Raw genomic sequence first — 19,140 nt, 5'->3', positions numbered from 1 at the left:
GACTAAAGGAGAGAAGTCATCTGACTCTTGCTATAGGCGCAGGAATGCATGTGGCAAGACTGTAACTTCCTTTCTCATCTGGGAGAGGGGAAAAAGGAAACCTCAGCAAAGTAGGTATGGAAAAGAACTTCCTCAACTTGGTCCATGATATCTGAACAAACCCTACAGTTAACAGGCATAGTGGTGACTGGCTGGGTGGTTTCTCCGAAAAAGCAGAAGCAAGGCACCATTTCTATCAAGTTCATACTATGCATCCAGCCACTGCAATAAGGCAAGAAAAATAAATGAAGTCACTCATGTCCAAAAGGAAGGAGTGAAACTTTGTCGTATGAGATTACTTTCCAAGCAGCCATCCATGGAGGGTTTCTGTCAGGGGATTGTGCTTTACAGAGAGGCTTGGCTGGGCAGGAGTGTCTGTGGCACTGCTTGTCTTCTCCCATAAGGATCTGGGATAGGAGTTCCTGACTACAGAGCATGGCTGTGGGACTCTGAGCTGGGAGTACGGCCTGAGGCCTGTCCACTCCACTCCTGGACTGACTGGCATCTGGCATAGGCGACAGCTTTGTCCTGGCTCCACTCACACCACCTTGTCCTGCTCTCCCCACAGGGTGATTCTGGCGAGATGGGCTTCCCAGGAGTGGCTGGCCTCTTTGGACCCAAGGTACTGAGTCCCATCCCTCTGTCTATCACTGGTGGCTCGTCCATGTGTGGGTTCACTGCTTGAGTCTTCACTTAACCCTCCTCCGAGTGTGGGCCAGAAGCCAGCTGTGAGTGTGCTCAGCTACTAACTCGGTGCCTCAGACACATGACTCAGTATAAGCTCTGCGTTCCCAGTCTGTGAAAGGCGGGGGAAACAATAGGCAAAGAAGACCATTGTAAACAGTAAGACCCGAGGCGTACATGGCATACTACCCTGATGGCATATAGCTTGTTCCTGCCTAAGAACCAGAAGCCTACAATTCCTCCCAAGGCATCTCACAAAATTAAGAGGGCAAAGGCCAGCCAGAACTCAGGGACATGGAGGTTGCTCCCCAGTGGCTGCCCCAGTAACAACCCTTTTCTGCTTCTAACAGGGCCCCCCTGGAGACATTGGCTTCAAAGGCATCCAAGGCCCTCGGGGTCCTCCTGGCTTGATGGTAAGTCTCCTTCCTTCCTGTGCCAGCTTGGTAGTCACCCAGTTCTGAGGCTGGCCATCAGCTGGTTGAACACACACCTCACGTCTTTCTGCTCCTTTGCTCTTAGAGCCTCCTTTACACACAGTTGTTGTAGCTTCACGCCCTTGCTCACTCCCCTGCCACTACCCCAGCCTTCCCTTCCCCATTCTTGTGGCCCACCCCAGCATGCAGGAAGGCTCAGGAGACATGGCCTGGCCCCACCCCAGCAGCAGAAAAGACCCAGAAGATGCATGGCCTAGCCCTACCCAAGCATACAGATGGGGCTCAGAAGATGTATGGCCCACCCTGCTTGAAGGGGCACCCTTTTCATTCCCGTGGGACACTCAGCTGCCACCTCCTCTGTCACTCTATTCCCCAGGCCCAGACCGAGGACTCATAGCCTCTCTCTCCTTTAGGGAAAGGAAGGTATCATTGGGCCCCCCGGAATGCTGGGACCTTCTGGACTCCCGGTATGTGCAAAAAGGAAGGCTGCAGGGGTCTCCGGTGTTCTGGGATCAAGTGTTTTGTGACTCAAACTTACACACGGGAACTAGGACTTCCCTCTGAGCCCTAACCCAATGCTATGGTTTGTTTCAGGGTCCCAAAGGTGACAGAGGCAGCCGAGGGGACTGGGTGAGTGGACAGCCTGGCAGGCAGTACTATGGTGCGATGGGCAGAGAACCCCTCCTCAGAGCACATCTCCTAACTGTCTCTCCTCTCCATTCTATCTCCAGGGACTGCAAGGCCCAAGGGTAAGTAGGGTGGGTGTGAAGACTTGAGACTGCGGACAGGAACTGGGGGAGGAGGGCTCTCAGACTCTCCCCCCTCTCTCCCTCCCTCTCCCCCTCCCCCGCTCTGGCATTCCTCCCCATTGTTTCCTTTCTTTCCCAGGGGAACATCATCTCTGGGCCTGGGAAGACAGCCTGGGTAAAGAGCTGTCAAGAGCTGACTGTTTCCTCTTTCTCCCACAGGGTCCTCCTGGTCCGAGGGGGCGGCCAGGTCCACCGGTAGGTAGCTGCATGCTGGGTGTTTTGGATTCCCAGGGCAGGAGGCGGGTTCCTCTGAATGAGACCAAGGTTGTCTTTGTTTGTCTTTAACATTTTTCTTTTTAACTTCATGTATGTGTGACGTGTACTGCAAGCATGCCTGGTGCTTTTGGGGGTCAGTTAGATCACCTGGAACTGGAATTTAGTAGATGATCATGAGTCACCATATGAGGGCTGGGAACCAAATCCAGGTCCCCAGCAAGATCGAGGGGTCTTCTGAGCCATCTCTCCAACCCCTAGACCAAGGTTTTTATGGTAGATTATGCCCTGACCCAAAGCCACATGGCTCTTGTATGCTTGCTGTGGCCTACAGATTTGTAGGGAACATAGGACAAGTCCAGTGGGGACCTGTGGTGTGACTTTTCCTGGGCAGATGTGAACCAGCATCTGTCTATCTTAGATAGGAAATTGGCAGAGCACATAAGCTCTCCCACCCCGGTCTAGCTCCGTGTGCCCATGTGCTTATCGGGGTTACTTACGGGAGCATCAGGGGCTCACAGGCAGCTGTTTCATCGAGAAGCCCCCTGGCGTGGATGATGGCTCCTGAGAGCTGCATTACTGGAGCTCCCTCTCCAGCTTGCATGAAGCCTGGCTCGCAGGAGAGCACCTACCACCACCACCAACCCCCAGGGAGGGCCCCATGACTCCTTTTGAGTCCTAGGAGCCCTCTGCTCCTTCCAAGAGGAAGTGTTCCAACTCAGAAGAAATAGCTATCCAGCATGCCTAGAGGCTCGTGGCCTGGCATACTTCCTCCTGCTAGATAGTTTCTCCGATCTCCAGCCTCCTAAGCCTCCAGCACAAGTCCCTATCAAACACTGACCCTCCACCTTCTTTTCCAGGGCCCTCCTTGGCATCCTGTCCAGTTTGTAAGTTGCACCGTTGTTTTTTGACCCCCTGAGAGGAGGCTGTGGGGTGGGCAAGGGAAGAGCAGCTGAACCTTCTCTGGCCACAGTGGCTGGACCTCTAGGATATCCATTGGGCTGGAGCTATGGGCCCTGACCTACCGGAGGAGCCCCAAGCAAGAGGCTAATCCATGTCCCCAATTGTGAACCAGGCGGCTGCTCTAACTCCAGCCCCCAGGGTCTGTCTCTGCCTCCACACACATGGGTGAACGACAGGCTGTCTCCTCCTCAGACCCAGGGTCCCGAGGGCCAAGCATGCATTTGCATTTGGACCCTTTTGCTTTCTGGTGGGCACAGCAGCCCTGTCTGAGCTCAGCCTTCTGACCCTGTAAACCAATTAGGCCCCATGTTGTCCCTACCCCCAGTGAGCCCTGAGGTCAGAACCTGACAGTATCTCTGGGATGTGGTCATAGGAAAGGCTGGATGGAAAAGAAACCCTGGGGCTACTAGATGCTCAGAGTCTGAGTTCTTTCCACCCCAGAGGCTCCCTGCCCCTCCCTTTGTGCTGTCTGTACTTACAAAGCACCTACCTGTCACCTCCCTTGTCTCTTCATCAGAAAGGCGGGCAGGGAAAAGCCCTTTTCCTCCCAGGATATGGAAAAGGAGGGTTCACCCTCTGTATAATCGACAGTTGAAATGCACCCACGGCTCATCACACGCCAGACACTATTAGAAATGGCTTTAGTGGTTCTGGGAGAATGCTTTATTTGGGGAGTTATTTTCCAGACGAGGGAACCAAGTCAGGCCCCTCAACGGGAAGACGCAGAGCTGGGAGCCCCCCAACAGCCCTGCTCCAGACCCCTTGCCTCGTGCTCGACCATCTGCGCGCCAAGGCTGAGGCCAGGCATACCCAAGAGCAATACAATGGGAGCCACTGGGTCTGTGGGGATATAGAGGAGCTGTCTCACCAGCCTAGAAGCAAAAGCATCCACAGACGTCTTCCATCCCCCACCCAGTACAGAGCCCTGCGAACGATCGCCCAGCCTCGCTGTGCTACATGTCTGAGCTGGATGAGCGGCACTCCTTACTTCTAACCTGGAGATGCAGAAGCATCTCTTTCCCCCTAGGCCTAGCAATTAAAAGTGCACCCGCTGGTGTCCTCTGGGGAGCATTATCACCCCTGGCTGAGGAAACCAGACACTGCGCTGGAGACAGGAAAGACGTCCCAGTCAGTGGGAAGATGTGCAAACATCCTGGGGCTGGCAAAGCACGGCTTTCAGGGACTTAGAAGAACTGTGTGTGCCTGGTGCTGGAGGGACACGAGGATGAAGGCCGCAGCACTCGAATGGGGTTTCTAACCATGCTAAGGCATCGAAATCTCATACCGGGAGGACCCTGGGAGCTACTGAGGGACTTAGTGGGGGGGAGTGACATAGTCAACATTGACTCTGCAAAGGAAGGAGGAACTCAGTAGAGGATGTGTGCCTTGGTCCAGACCCTGTCATAGGAGGTGGGGTGGGGGTGAGTGGGGTGGAGGTGCTTGGGCCCCTGGCTCCTACTTTCAGAATCTGGCTTCCGTTGGGATGGACACAGGACACACACCTTGTCTTTTTTCTTGCACAGCAACAAGGTGACCTTGAGGCAGCTTTCCAAACGTGGATGGATGCTCAGGGAGCAGTCAGATCGGAGGTACTGGCAGGTTCTCTGCTCACGTGACCTCTGGTCCTAGGAGAAAGAGAAAGGTCATAGCGGTTGATGCTGTCCCCATGACTGGTACCAAGAGCACCAGAGACCTTCTCTCAGTGATGTCTCATGGTCTCAGATGGAGATCATCACTAGAAACCACAGTCCCAAGTGGTACTTCAGCCCACACTGCCAGAACCAGGCTAGACACAGACACTGCTTCCTTGCTTTTGTTGGAAGCGTCTGAGTCTATCGTGTGCTGGCCTGAGTCAGGGAGGGATGCTCATCTGACTCATAGCTCACAGAGTGTCCCCAGGGTCACCCAGGGATTGCACAGAAGCAAGTGAGCCCCAGGGCTCTGCTGAGACCTAGTTTGTGGTCACCTCTGCTCCATAGTTGCAGGCTAAGATGGGTCTAGGGTGATCTTTACTCCAGCCAGTATAAGAGCCTATTTTGCTGCTTCACATCCTTCTCCTGGTGGGGAGCTCACTCCCCTAGTTCAGACTTCCTACCAACCCTGCTGGGTTTCATAGCCCAAGGGCAAGGAATCAGCTCTTGTCCCTGCTACATTCTGTCCCTGACCCTCCCTCTCCTTATCTGTTATAAGGCGGAGTAGCCAGTCTCAGTTAGCCATGAACGGGCTGGTCACCAGATCCCCAGACAGTGAGGATTTTAAAGCACTGTGTCTGGGACTTTGGGCAAGGCCCAAGCACTTAACAGGCCTATGGCCCTTCCTTTCCGTAGCAGGGGTACAGCTATCCAGACCAGCTGATGCTAGACCAGGGAGGGGAGATCTTCAAAACCTTACACTACCTCAGCAACCTCATCCAGAGCATTAAGACGCCCTTGGGCACCAAGGAGAACCCAGCCCGGGTCTGCCGGGACCTCATGGACTGCGAGCAGAAGATGGCGGATGGTAAGGGTGCCTATGAGGCTGAGGATGGGTGGTACAGTTTCAAAAAGAGCTCGGGTCCATGGAGTGTTGGGTCCTCGGTACAACCCAGCCAAGTTTCTGTCCTCATAGAAATAGACACACAGCATCATTGATTGACTCAGCAAACAGCCTCGAAGGTTCACCATCTGCCAGACCTGTGGTTCAAGCTTTGAGGATATTAATAGAGAGGATGACAGCCCGTAGTGCCATAAGCTGGGTCCATTCTGAGAATAAGATAAGGACTTTGAAAAGAACAAATGAAACACACACATCTCCGCCCTGTTGCTGTTAAATTATTTAAAAAAATGCTGTCTTTTACCCCCACTAGATCGGGCACCGCAGTGCCCCAAGACGTCTGGTCGATATCTTCATCTCACTCAGCAAAGCTTCTCACCCGCTCTGCTCCATCCCATACCACACTGCCTATGACTACTCTCTGAGCCTGGCAACAATCTCTCTACCCATCCAGTTCCCAAGGCAGGTTGAACCAGGCCAGAAATATACATCCCAAGTCCGTGGCAGCTTAGGGTCTCCGGCTGCCACATAACTCTCTTTGATTTAAATCTCCACATGAAAGAACACACAACACAATAACCTCTGATCCAATTGATAAGATATAATTGCCCACCTAAACATACAAAGCCCTGCACACATCCATCCCTTATGAATATTCATAACAACCTGTAAATACACAGAGTGGAATCTTCACATCAGCCTCCATGTTCTCTCTGCTGCTTCCACTCCCTGTCTCCTCCACTCTCCTTCCGACTTTTCTCCTGCCCATCCTTCCTTCTCATCCAATGACAGGCCTCGTTCTATCTTGTACTTGCCTTCACCTGCGTAATGACATCATCACACACACACACACACACACACACACACACACACACACACACACACACATTTCAAGGGCTAGGAGAACCCCAGGGTTCCTCTCCAGTGGGCATTCTCACCTTCTAACCTCACCTGATTTCTCATCTGAGTGTGGGGGCAAGCCACAGTGTCACCTTATCCCTCCCTGCTGTGCACGTAGGTACAAGTACACGTTGAGACCACCCTCCCTTGCTTGCTGAGCTCTTGGCATCCAGCAACCCCAGCAGAGAAGCCAGATGTATGCAGAAGTGCAGATGAGGGGAAGCCAGAGTGTGGCTCTGGGCCTAAGCTCACTGGACAGGTTCTGGGAGAAAGGCTGGGCCTGGAAGAATCTGGAGGAGCTGAGAGCCCAGTTGTCTACTCTGTAGAGTAGATGCATCCCAGTCTGCTCTCACAGACTCTCCCACACGTCAGCTCTACCCTGAAGGCATCCTTCCCTGCTTGTGCCTTGAGATATCCTGTGTCTGCCTGTCCTACCCTTAACTTCCCACCCTATTGCAGCCCTGTTGAGTCACGGGTACAGGTCCTACAGAGCCCCCTCTAGGCTCCCTTCTAACTCAGACAGCCCTCTCTGTCCTGCTCTGCTACAGGTATCTACTGGGTGGACCCCAACCTCGGCTGCTCCTCTGATACCATCGAAGTCTCCTGCAACTTTACACATGGTGGGCAGACTTGCCTGAAGCCTATCACGGCCTCCAAGGTGCGCTCCACTCCCACCCCTGCCACAGGCACTGCCCACTTTGCAATGTCTATCCTGGACCCTGCTTGTCCTCTCAAAAGGCTGAGGGAAAACCCACCTCTTGAGACTTAGTTGACTCACTGAGAATCTGGGGGACATGCAGAACTCTACGTGTGATTAACAAACTCTTTCCCGCGGCACCATGCTGAGGACTCCAGCTTCTCTTGGCATAGTTTGTCTCAGGTTGAAAGCAGAGTAGTTCATCCCAGAGAGTCGTGAATTCTTGGCATGAACTCCAAAGATTGTTTATCTGAAACACATGTCACTCTGGACCGTGAACTCATTAACTCCTGTTCAGTGCCTGGACACCATGTCTGTCCCTGGGCTAAGCATTTTGGGGTGAGGCCAGGTGACTCAACAACGAAGCGAGCAGCTGGGAGCTGGCAGCAGCTGGGAGCTGGCAGCAGCTGGGAGGCATGGTCGTTCCTGTCTGTTTCTACAAGTCATCCACGTGGCTTGGGGGTGGAGTGGGGTGCCACAGGAAGAAGCTACCCTGGCTACAGAAAAGATAGGGAGCCCCAGATCTTTGTATCCATAGACTCCATAGGTGCCTTGCCATGGCTGAGGCTATCTGCATCCACTCCTCAGCCAACTGTTCAGCAAGTCTGCTGGCTTCCTGACCTAGCCTGACCCTGAGCCATGGGGGGGTGGGGCAAGAGGGGGAATCAGACTCACAGGTGACCCTGCAGCTAGGGCTCACAACCCAAGAGGGATACAGTAACCTTTGTGGACTCCCTTTCTTGGGGGCTCGTAGGTTCAGAACCACCTGGGAAGCCTGTTAAGCCGAGATATAAGTCTGGATTGGCAGCACAGCCACCCAGGACGTTGGCACCTCCATCAGGATCAATGGCAGGCTACTTTAGTTAGTTTTGTGTTACTGTAGCAAAATAGTTAAACACAACAAGAAAGAAAAAAGGTTTCTTTTGTCTCATACTGATTGGTTGATTCTTTTGCCCGGAGGTGGTGGTGATGGGGATAGTGGGGGTGGGGGAGTGTCTGTGGTGAGGACTATAGTCGAGGAAAACTACTTACTCCCTGGCAGTCAGGAAGGGGGAAAATGACTGGAAAGGACTGGATCCTAATATCCTCTTGAAGGGTACACTTTCATTGAACCCACCACAGTCCACTAAGCCCTGCCTCCCCACAGCCCCACACATCTTTGTTAACCCTTGAGTCCTTTGTAGGCTGAGTTCTATGGCTCGGTGAATTTCCTCCACGCTCAGCTGGGGTAAAATCTATGTCGTCCTCTGGACCGGGCTGAGCCCTTAGTCCACCCACCTGGGGGAGCAGAGTGAACAGCAGCAAGACCCTGGGACTTCTGGTTCTGGGATTGAACAGCCACTAGGCTAGAGGACCAGTGAGCAGATGACACAGGAGAACTGGCTGGGAAAGGGGTTACCCTGGTGACCTCCAGAAAGGTGGGGGATCTCAGGGCCCCAGGGGGCTGCTTCCCACCTGCATCTTCCCCACAGGCAGAGTTTGCTGTTAGTCGGGTCCAGATGAATTTCTTGCACCTGCTCAGCTCTGAGGGGACACAGCACATCACAATCCACTGCCTGAACATGACGGTGTGGCAGGAGGGACCTGCACGCCCCTCTGCCAGGCAAGCTGTGCGCTTCCGTGCCTGGAACGGACAGGTCTTTGAAGCTGGGGGTCAATTCAGGCCAGAGGTGTCTATGGATGGCTGCAAGGTAACTGTTGGAGCCCCCTTCATTTTCCCTTGATGCAGGGTCAGTAGGAGGAACTTGTTTATGAGCAGGTCATAATTTTATACTATAATGTATGCCACTCGGATCATCATGTAATCTTATTAGAATGATTTATTTAGTAAAATTGGCTTTATTCACCTTCTTCTCTAGGCCTTCTCTGTGTGCATGCCCATGTGTACATGTATGTGTGTGTATGTGTGCACATGTTTGTTGCTGGGAGTTAACCCAGGGTCTTACTTACCCCAGGCAAGCACTCCTTAGATTAACCTCTCTAGGAACCTTCTGAGGGAAAGTCTGTGCTGTTAAACGGTCTTCAGATTAATAGAAACATTTGCTATTTGCAAAGGCCTCTTCAAAAGACCTCTTTGCTCCACCAGTTGGATTGTTTTCTTTCTTTTAATATCTTTGCTCATTTTCAAATGTCTTAAGCATGGTAGGCTTTAAGGGTTGGGGAAGACCGTCATAAAAGGTAAAACCACCCAAAAAGTAAAGTCAGTAATACACAGTGTAATTCAGGATGTGGGAAAACTGGCTTCCCACGTGAAAATACCAAGAAAAGGATGTTCAAACACAGCTCTGTGTAAATATGGAACCCGCATTTATTCGAGAAGACCACTGCCCTTGGATCTGGAGATGCTACTTGTAGAATGAGAACTAAATAGGAATGTGCCCCAAAGTTAAAACACAGTGAATTTTATACAGTGCTGCTTACAAGAATAAAAGACAAAAATAAAAAATAAAAAATTGAGGTCAGTGTGATGGTTCACACTTATGATCTCAGTACGTGATTGGAGGGTGGGTGGGAAGGTAAAGGCAGGAGCAACAGGAGTTCAAGGCAAGGCTGGGCTATATGAGATACTGTCTCAAAGATAGATAGATAGATAGATAGATAGATAGATAGATAGATAGATAGATAGAAAAAGAAAGGAAGAAAGAAAGAAAGATAGTAGATAGATGAATCAGTAGATGATTGATAGATGGATGAGTGAATAGATAGATAGATAATAGATAGATAGGTAATAGATAGATAGATAGATAGATAGATAGATAGATAGATAGATAGGCAGGCACACAACCCGAGTCCAGTTCTCAGCACCCATGTTGGACAGCTCATTATCACTTGAACTCTGGGATCTGATATCATCTTCTGGTCTTCAAGGGCACCTGCACTCACATGCACAAACCTACACTCAGACACACCTCATACATATAATTAAAAATTAAAAAAACTAAAACATTTAAAAATATTAAAAAAAAAACTGGAAGCAACCATGCCAGATGTGTGCCCAGATGTGTTCTGAAAGTGAAAGACGGGATATGCATTTGTAAATGTCAAGAATCACTTCCACTGTTGTCTTTTGCCTACTTACAGGTCCATGATGGCCGCTGGCATCAGACACTATTCACCTTCCGGACCCAGGACCCCCAGCAGCTGCCCATTGTCAGTGTGGACAACCTTCCACCTGTCTCGTCAGGGAAGCAGTACCGCCTGGAAGTTGGACCTGCATGCTTCCTCTGACCTCTAACCTCTGACCTCTAGGCTTATCTAAGCCTTGTGGGGGAAGAGAAGAGATGGGGACAACTGGTCCCAGGAGATGCAGGCTCTTGCCTTAGGACCCTGGTGCAGGTCCTCACTCTTATCTGCTCAGCGGGAGTTGAGCAGAAGTAGCAGGTCTGAGGCTGCCCTGGAGAACCACCAATCCCAGTTTAGCCCCAAGAACCAACCAAAGAGCCAGTCAGAAGCAAGCTGGGCTTGCAGCCTACTCCAGCCCATGGCCTGTCGCCCAGCTCTGTAGACACCCCTGATCCCCAACTGCCCAAAGACCCCCCCATTGATGCCACCTCAAGGGAAGGGGGCATGTTGCCAGCTGGTCCCTGCTAGGGAGCTTTCGATGTGCAATATTAGAAAGGAGACATGGAAAAAAAAAGGAGGAGAAAAAGGAAAGAAAGAAATCTATCTATCTATATATATATTATTTAAACAAAGAGAAGGTGTGTTACTATTTTTTCACTTGGGAGAGGTGAGGAAGAACAAGAGAAGCTGGGGGTGTGGAGAGGCAGACCCCCCCCCCAGGCTGGGGTGCTGGCCCCTAGACTAGGGTGCTGACCCCTGGGCTGGGGTGCTGTGTGCTACCTCCCACTGTGAAATCGATGGTGCTCACAATTGTCTCTTGTAATGTATGTGATTTTTTTTTTAAGGAGAAAAAGAAACTATTTAAGATTCTGAAGGTGCTACTATTTTTGTTGCCACAGGCTTTAAAGAAACTTTCTGAGTGGGTGGGGCCTTGCCCACTTATCTTTCTCTCCTCCAAATGAGGAGTTAAAAATGTTACTAAATTGCCCGCACGTGTAATCCGCTGAAAAGGAAAAAAAAAAAAAAAAAAAAAAAAAAAAAAAAAAAAAAAAAAAAACAAAAAACAAAAAAACAAAAAACAAAAAACAAAAAACAAAAAAATCCTCCCAGAAACCAGAAGTAGAGAGATTTCTGCTAATTCTGGGCTTTGAAGGGTACGTCTTTTGAGAGGACATTTTGATGTGGTCCTCCTTGCTCCTGGAGGGGCTTCGTCCTCTTTAGAAAACCTGCCCTGGGAGAAGACTCCTTGGTTTTGAGGATGATCTTGAAGGTGAACTAAGTACAGAGGAGTCCCTGAAGCCAGCTGAGGACCCTCGGTCCTCCCTCTCGCCAGGGAGCCCGACCTTCCAGGTGCAGCCAACCTTGCTGCCTTTACATTATTGCACAGCTGTGTAGAAACCCAATGTTCTTTCCCATAGGTGCCAATTTGGGTGGGGAGGAAAGGAACAATTAAGGGAACCCCATCTGTCTAAACAAGTCAGGATCCCCCCATTGGATTTTGAAGTTATTTTAACTATGGAATTATTTTTTTAGGAGAAAGATCTATATTTGTGTGTTTCTAAAGTTGCGTCTTGTGGGGGAATTGGATTCAATTTTAATTATTTAATACCTCACTCCTGCCCAACCCTTCCCTGTATACTGCCTGTTTGCCCCTGCCTGTCCCCCAAGCCTAGATGTGCTTTTTGTCGTCTGATCCCCATCTGAGTGCTGTTCCCCGTGTCCCCTCTTGTGTCTTGCGCTGTCTCCTTGTCACCTGATGTGTATTCGCTGTTGTTCTTTCTGTCTAAATGTTAGTGTGTTCAAACCCCCAGTGGGTTCCCCGTTCCCTTCTGGACTTTAAATAAATATTTAAAACTGAGCAACGAAAAGACGAGTCTGTGGTCTGATGCTCCTTCACCGCGCTCACAGGCAGTTTCTGCAGGAGGTGGGATGATGCATGAAGGGTTTCCTGCTGAGGCAGAGGCCAGCACTGGGGCTTGGAGCTTAAAGCTCAGGACCACAGAAGTGCTGTGTGCCCACGTTCTGGAAGAAGAGTGGGGTGTCCAAGTGCAGGAGGAGCCACTCTCTATCCAAGCTCCCAAGCCCCTCCCCTTCCAGCTGCCTCAAGCCCCAAGCCCCTCCCTTCCAGCTGCACTCAAGCCCCTCCCTTCCAGCTGCACTCAAGCCCCTCCCCTTCCAGCTGCACTCAAGCCCCTCCCCTTCCAGCTGCACTCAAGCCCCTCCCCTTCCAGCTGCACTCAAGCCCCCAAGCCCCTCCCCTTCCAGCTGCACTCCACACGCAGGGGTTGAGGCCAGGACTTTTCATGTGGTTATTGAATCATGCATTGTTTCTTCATTCATTTTGACATCAATACTGTTACATCTCATTGTTCCCAGTCAACCCACCCCAGAATGTTAAGAGGTGATCACAGGTGCCATGAGAGCAAAGAAAAGAAGTGGGCTGTACATGGTGCAATTTATTTGGGGATCTACTACAGAAAGGCAATCCTGGATACAGCAACACCAAGTGAACTGTTGTAGTTTGGCTGAGAAGGAAGAGTACATTCCTGCCACAAGGGCCTGGTTTTAAAGGGCTGGGAAGATGACTTGGTTAGTAAAGGCTTTGCTGTGCAAGTGCGAGTTCAATTCCCAGACCCACGTAAAAAGTCAGACATGTGGTACACACACTTGTAATCCTAGTAAAAGGACAGTGGAGGCAGGAGGATGTCTGTGGCCTGTTGACCAGCCAGCCTAGCCAAATCAATGAGCTCCAGATTCAGTCGCAGACCCTGCCTCAAAATATAAGACAGACACTTCCTGAGGAATGACACTTGAGATTGATCAATGGCCTCTACACACACACACACACACACACACACACACACACACACACACACACACTTACATATACACCAAAGAAACACATACCATGCTAACATTTTACCTATTTATAGCTTGCTGAGAAACTAAGCAAGGGAAACAGAGGAGGGTCCCCCAAAAGTGCATACAATTCAAGTGCATACACACAGGTGCATACAATTCAAGATGGCTGTCGTCGAGGCTGACCGCCTACATTATGGACAGATCTCAAGTTGTCTGTTTGTGGGATGATAGACACGACTGGGCCCTCCTGCTATTTCGAATACTATCTCCATGTGAGAGAGTTCATAGCACCTGCCCAGAAGAATAGATGTGTGCTGAGTGTTATGGACACCAACTACTGACAGGTGTACAGGCATCAGCATAACTCTGGGTCCAAGGCTGCAGGAAGGGAAACAAGCCTTGCTCACCTATATGTTGAATAGAGCCAGGGATTCCCTTCAGATGACAGGGTAGCAACAGGGAGGTCTGGGCACACACAACGGAAGTGGCCAGTTTGTTCAGAACAGAGACAGGGGTTTATGGATCCAAGCTGCAATAGGGGCCTGGAGCAAAGCTGAGCAGGTGGCAGGTGGCAGAGCTGGGATTGCAGAACACAGGTTGGCCCGGGGATCAGACCCTGACAGTGTCAACAGCTTCTCGTGGCTTTGTGGCCAGGACACAGGAGACATGAGAGCCAGCAGGAGAGGCTGGTTCTGACCCATGGGTCTCTGTGACCTGGCCGGTTTTTTCCCAGAAGGTGCAGGTCGTCACTTTTTCACTAAGCCAGAATTCCAACATTTCTTAATCTTCCATTGCACAACTTAGGTGTCAGGAAGTCACCAGGATGGACTCCCCTGTAGGCTGGGCTTCCGGGAAAAACTCAAGACTGGTTGTGTTTGATCTGTCCACAGTGCCACAATGTCGGCCAAGGTCAGCTCATCCCACAATGTCCAGCAGCCTGTGAAAGAAAAGAGGAGGACGAACAGACAGACACTGAAAGTTCTGGGTCTAACTGTTTACCTGGGGCAGGGTCTTGAGAGGGGCCTGATTTTCCCACTAAAAGAACCATGTTCTTTCTATCTTGCCTGCCAGCCACAGGCAGGGCTATGGGACCACAGTAGTAGAGTAGAATAATAGTTTATTGCTGTTGCACATGCGTGTGCATGTGTGTGTGTGTGTGTGTGTGTGTGTGTGTGTGTGTGTATGTGTGTAGGCTAGAGGCAAACCTCAGATTTTTTTTCCTTAGAGCAGTACAACCATATATTTTAAGACAAAGTCTTTCATTTGGCCCGGAGCTTGTGAAGCTAGCTGGCTGGGCATTGAGCAGCAGGAGTCTCCCAGCTACACCCCTCCACGGCTGGGGTTGCTGGTATGTGCCACCATGCCCAAGTTCTATTATACAATCTATGGAGGACAGCTGCATATGGCTCAAGCCAAGGACAGTACCATACACGTTCACAGTGCAGGCGGTGGTTCCCGCTCACTGGCCACACCCCCTGTACCAGTACAGCATGTGCTATGGTTTCATCTCAGGTGTGTGGCTCCAGAGCCGTGTGCATACCGCGATGAGCTTCCAGACAAGGGAATTAGAGTCCACCGAGGTCAGTCATATGGAGGTTGCCAAGATCTCCAAACAGGATCTGTACTTGTCCCAGCAGTCTTTGGTGTGTTTTCTCAGCCTAGACCCACAAGTTCTAATTAGATCCAGCAGTTTCCCTCATGGCTGCTGCTACAGGAGGTGGAGAGGGGTCCTCACATCTTAGCTGTAAAGTCACTTGAGCTTCACTGCTGTGTGTCTTTTTCCAGCACACTTAACCTCTCTGTGCCATTTGTTTCCTCATCCGTATAATGGAGGGCTATCCTATTTTTCTTGAGCCAATGATAGGCATGTGTTTGCATTTTAGTGCTTTTAAAAGTGGACTCCAATGTCTGATTAACAAAGCCAGGTCTGGCTTTCTCCTTTTTCTTTTTGTTACCCTTGTTTTTCACCCAAGTGTGCCACTGAGCTGATGGTGAAGGTTACTCTGTCAGTGGACAAACGTCTTACAGCTAGGGACTGATAGAACCCAGGCAGTGTGGTGATCTCTATTTTACAAATGGAGATCAAAGGCACAGAGAAGTTAAGTGCTTTGCCTAAGGTCGCACAGGAGCCTTTTTCCCTCTCTCTTTTCCCACGGACTTTAGCCACTGTGCCAGGGACAGAGAGGCAGGAAGGACAAGACTTTTCATCTGTAAGGTGCTTAAGAGATCCCTGGAGGGGAGGTGCTGGGTGCTAGGGGTCCTTGGAGGAATTACTTGGCCAGCAGCATGAGTGGCCAGATCCTAGGGGGGCAGCCTAAGTGACCACGAGGATAGCAAGAACCACACACCCTTTCTGAGGAAAAGAACAGCATTTTCCTCAACGTTGCCTTTGCCCATTCAGACCACACAGTGGATTCCTACTCTTGAACCAGTGGAGACGTGTGGGTCAGTTCTAGAGATCTTAGTGTTCTAAAGCAAAAGCGTGTAAATAAATCTGACATTATAATGTATATGTTTGGTTGTCCCACATGAAGACCAAGCTGCACACCTGTTACATACATGTAGGGGGCCTAAGTCAGCCCCATGCATGCTCTCTGGTGGGTGGTTCAGTCTCTGGGAGCCCCAATGGGCCCAGGTTAGTTGACTCTGTAGGTTTTCTTGTGGTGTCCTTGACCTCTTTGGCTCCTTCAATATTCCCTCCACCTCTTCTAAAAGATTCCCAGAGTTCTGCCTAATGTTCGTGGGTCTCTCTCTCTATCTGTTTCCATCAGCAGCTGGGTGAGGCCTCTCATGACAGTTGTGCTAGGCCTGTGTGTAGAGGACTCTGGTGCTTTGATTTAGTTGGGAATCTGCATGTACTGACGCTGAAGGTCCTTGTCTCCAGTTGGTTTTTGATCGGTCAATTAAAATGTCAGCGGCTAATGGCTGGGAAAAGGCAGACAGGGCGGGACCCTAAGAATTGCTCAGGCTAAGACACAGGGAGAGAGCGAGATCACCTTACTTGTGGGAGAGAGATGGAACAGACTCAGAGCTGCCCGGGAGATCATCCAGAAAAGGAAAGAGGCCCACGGGAGGGCAGCCCAGACGTGTCTTGGGCAGCAAAGACCAATGGGCATCACACAAGATAACCAGGCAGCAAAGTTAAAGGTAGATTTGGAAGGTGTTTAGCCAGAAGTACTGGAGGGAAGGGCACATTAGCCTTGAGAGGCTTAGAAGTGCCCAGCCTTTGAGCCAGTAACACATGTTAAAGATACGCTAGTGTGCGTATATTTTTCATCCACGGACCCAAGGAGATCCTGGTCATGTGACTGGTAGAGCAGCCCAGGAGCACAAAGCAGGATAGCTAAAAACTGCTCGCTAAACCAGTCTGCAGGTTAATATCATTAACAGTGTCAGGGTGGCTCTCCTTCATGGCATGGGTTTCAAGTTGGGTCATTGGTTGGCCATTCCCCCAATTTCTGCTCCCTCTTTATCCCTCAACATTTTGTAGGCAGAAAAAAATCGTGGGTCGAAGGTTTCGTGGCTGGGTTGGTGTCCCCATCCCTCCATTGGAAGTCTTGCCTGTTTACAGGAGGTGACCGTTTCAGGACCTCTAACACTAGGAGCAGAGGCCGACTCTGACTCTGTTGCCTGCCTTAGGATTCCTGTCCCCCATCTGGGCTGCCTAGTCTAGTCTCAGCAGAAGAAGATGCAGCTAGTCCTACTGCAATTTGCTATACCAAGGCGGGTTGATAGCCATTGGAGGCCTGCTCTTTTCTGAGGAGAAAGGGAGGGGACAGGGGGAGAGGGAAGGGAGGAATTGGGAGAAGAGGAGGGAGGGTAAGCTGTGATCAGTATGTAAAGTGAGTGAACGAATGAAAACAAACAAAAATTAAAGTACACGTTTGGAGGATTAATTTCATGAATTATAACTTGTTTGTAAATTTTGTACAACTAGAAATTATTTACAAAGCTAACATTCAGGCTTTGGTTGTCAGTGTCTAGGACCTCCTTTGTGTGTCCTCAGCCTGAGTGTGTGACAGCCATGGTCTAGCCGGCTCTCAGCACAGATGCCTGGCCCCAGCACTGGATTATTTCCACAGCCTACTTTGTTAGAAGATGGACTTTTGTCACCACCTGAAGCAAGAGCCCATGATGAAACAGTCCATTGTGTTTATGCAAAGTAGGAGGAACTAGAGTGTAACCCATCCACCCTCTCTCCCCTCCAGAGAGGGCCTCTCCATGCTCTGAACCACACTTGTCTCCTTTGGTTGTCAGATCTTGAGCACGAGGCTCAGATGTAGAGAATCACTCACCTGCGGCATTGCTGAGAGATTAGACTACACACTTTGTTATCAAAGCCAGGCTTCCAAAGATACACGGACTTAAATATTGTCTAACAAATGCCAGTGTGTTTGAGTGTGTGTGTGTGTGTGTGCATCATGTGCATCATGTGTGCAAATGTGCAAGTGTGTGCATGTGTGCAAGTGTGTGCATCATGTGTGCAAGTGTGCAAGTATGTGTGCATGTGTGCAAGTGTGTGTACATCGAGAGAACAGAGACAGAGAGGCACAGAGAGATTATGATTTCTGGTGCATTGCTAAATTGGGACAGAACGTATCATTGGTGCTTTTGGACTCCTGTGAGAGGAGATAAACTTTCTTAAGTCTGAATAAATACAGCAAACACGTTTTGGGTCTCCAGCTCAGCCAGTACTCCTAGGCCATGAACAGCATACTCCACTGTTGGTTGCTTACAGGACCATCTGTGGCCCCTTTCTTTTGCCCTAGGTGTTCACTGTCACCTACTTGATTAATATCATTACAGATCAGTCTGGACTGTTCTAGAATGTCCTATAAACAGGCTCATACAATCCCACCTTTGGGCTCTCTGCTGGCAATTATGTCATTGAGCCTCATTTGTATTGTCAAATCTATCAGTAGCTCATGTCTCTCTGTTGCTAAGCAACACTGTTCTTGCATGGAATGTCACAATCCACTTCTCATTTTCTCGGTGCGGTGCACTAAACAGACTCTAAACTAAAGTTAGGGGCTACTTGGAATAATGCCACTAGAATCATTTACACACATGACACTGGTGATGACTCACGTTTTGTTTTGTTTTCTGTTGGATGACAGAGTAATTTTAAAAGGTGATATGTTGCTCTGACACTTACCACGAGGGGGAAAAATACAACACAAAATGCCACGGGTTTAAAGAAAGGTTCTCATGAAATGAGAATATAGTAAGTGAATGACAAGTTATGTATCATTAAAAACATAACTCTGACTATACTGAAATATGAAAATTTGTGGAGGACACAGTAAATTGAAAGATCACAAAACTGTGAGAGTGTCCTAATACTTTTGCTGCTCTTGAAGTTTTGAAACAGCTCGCCGTGTAATCCCAGGCTGAGCGCGAGCTCCCAGCAATGGCTCCGTTCCTCAGTGGGAGTCACCATGCCTGCCCATAACAATACTTCCTGAGAGTGTTCATTCATGTAGACATAGACCAGACTATTATCAGGGAGGAACTAGAACCAGATATGCTGGACACAGATCCTGGATTGGGCACACATTATCTTGTCGGATTCTTTCCTGCTGTAGATACTGGGAGGTTTGCTCAACTCAGATTCACCCCTCTTTGCTGGGCATTTGACTGGCTTCAGGGCTGGGTAGGGGTCCCAAGGAGCATCACACTCACTTAGAAACTAAACCATCTTTGTTCTTGGCCCTCAACTTGAGCCCCTCAGTGTCTTCTAAGTTTACTAACAACCCTGACCTGGGACCTCTTCATAACTCCCTCAGGGGCTGATTTATGTGTAGATCTTACTCCTGCTAGGCAGCCCTCCCAGGGCTAGGAGGCAGATGAGACCTATATTACAATCTATGACTGGTACCATGTCGAGTTTCATCAGGCTAGCCTTGTACCCATCTTGGCCATGAATCAGCCACTCTGGTTTTCA

At 49.9% G+C, this 19,140-nt stretch overlaps 1 protein-coding gene across 1 annotated transcript in view; it reads left to right on the top strand.

Annotated features, from left to right (window-relative positions):
• The window catches only part of Col27a1 (collagen type XXVII alpha 1 chain), a 119,096-nt gene extending 106,894 nt beyond the window's left edge, over positions 1–12,202 (top strand). Inside the window, 12 exon segments of the mRNA XM_032903081.1 lie at positions 608–661; positions 1,074–1,136; positions 1,571–1,624; positions 1,752–1,787; positions 1,889–1,906; positions 2,126–2,161; positions 3,040–3,066; positions 4,666–4,731; positions 5,470–5,641; positions 7,123–7,232; positions 8,744–8,962; positions 10,353–12,202. Of these exon segments, the coding sequence (XP_032758972.1) occupies positions 608–661; positions 1,074–1,136; positions 1,571–1,624; positions 1,752–1,787; positions 1,889–1,906; positions 2,126–2,161; positions 3,040–3,066; positions 4,666–4,731; positions 5,470–5,641; positions 7,123–7,232; positions 8,744–8,962; positions 10,353–10,499 (1,002 nt within the window). The 3' untranslated portion in view covers positions 10,500–12,202.
• Positions 12,203–19,140: the final 6,938 nt, after the last annotated feature.

Source organism: Rattus rattus, chromosome 1 (assembly GCF_011064425.1).
Source record: "Rattus rattus isolate New Zealand chromosome 1, Rrattus_CSIRO_v1, whole genome shotgun sequence".
NCBI classification, from domain to species: Eukaryota; Metazoa; Chordata; class Mammalia; order Rodentia; family Muridae; genus Rattus; species Rattus rattus.
Note: the sequence above shows the minus strand (reverse complement) of the source record. Positions and strands in the feature narration are given on the sequence as shown.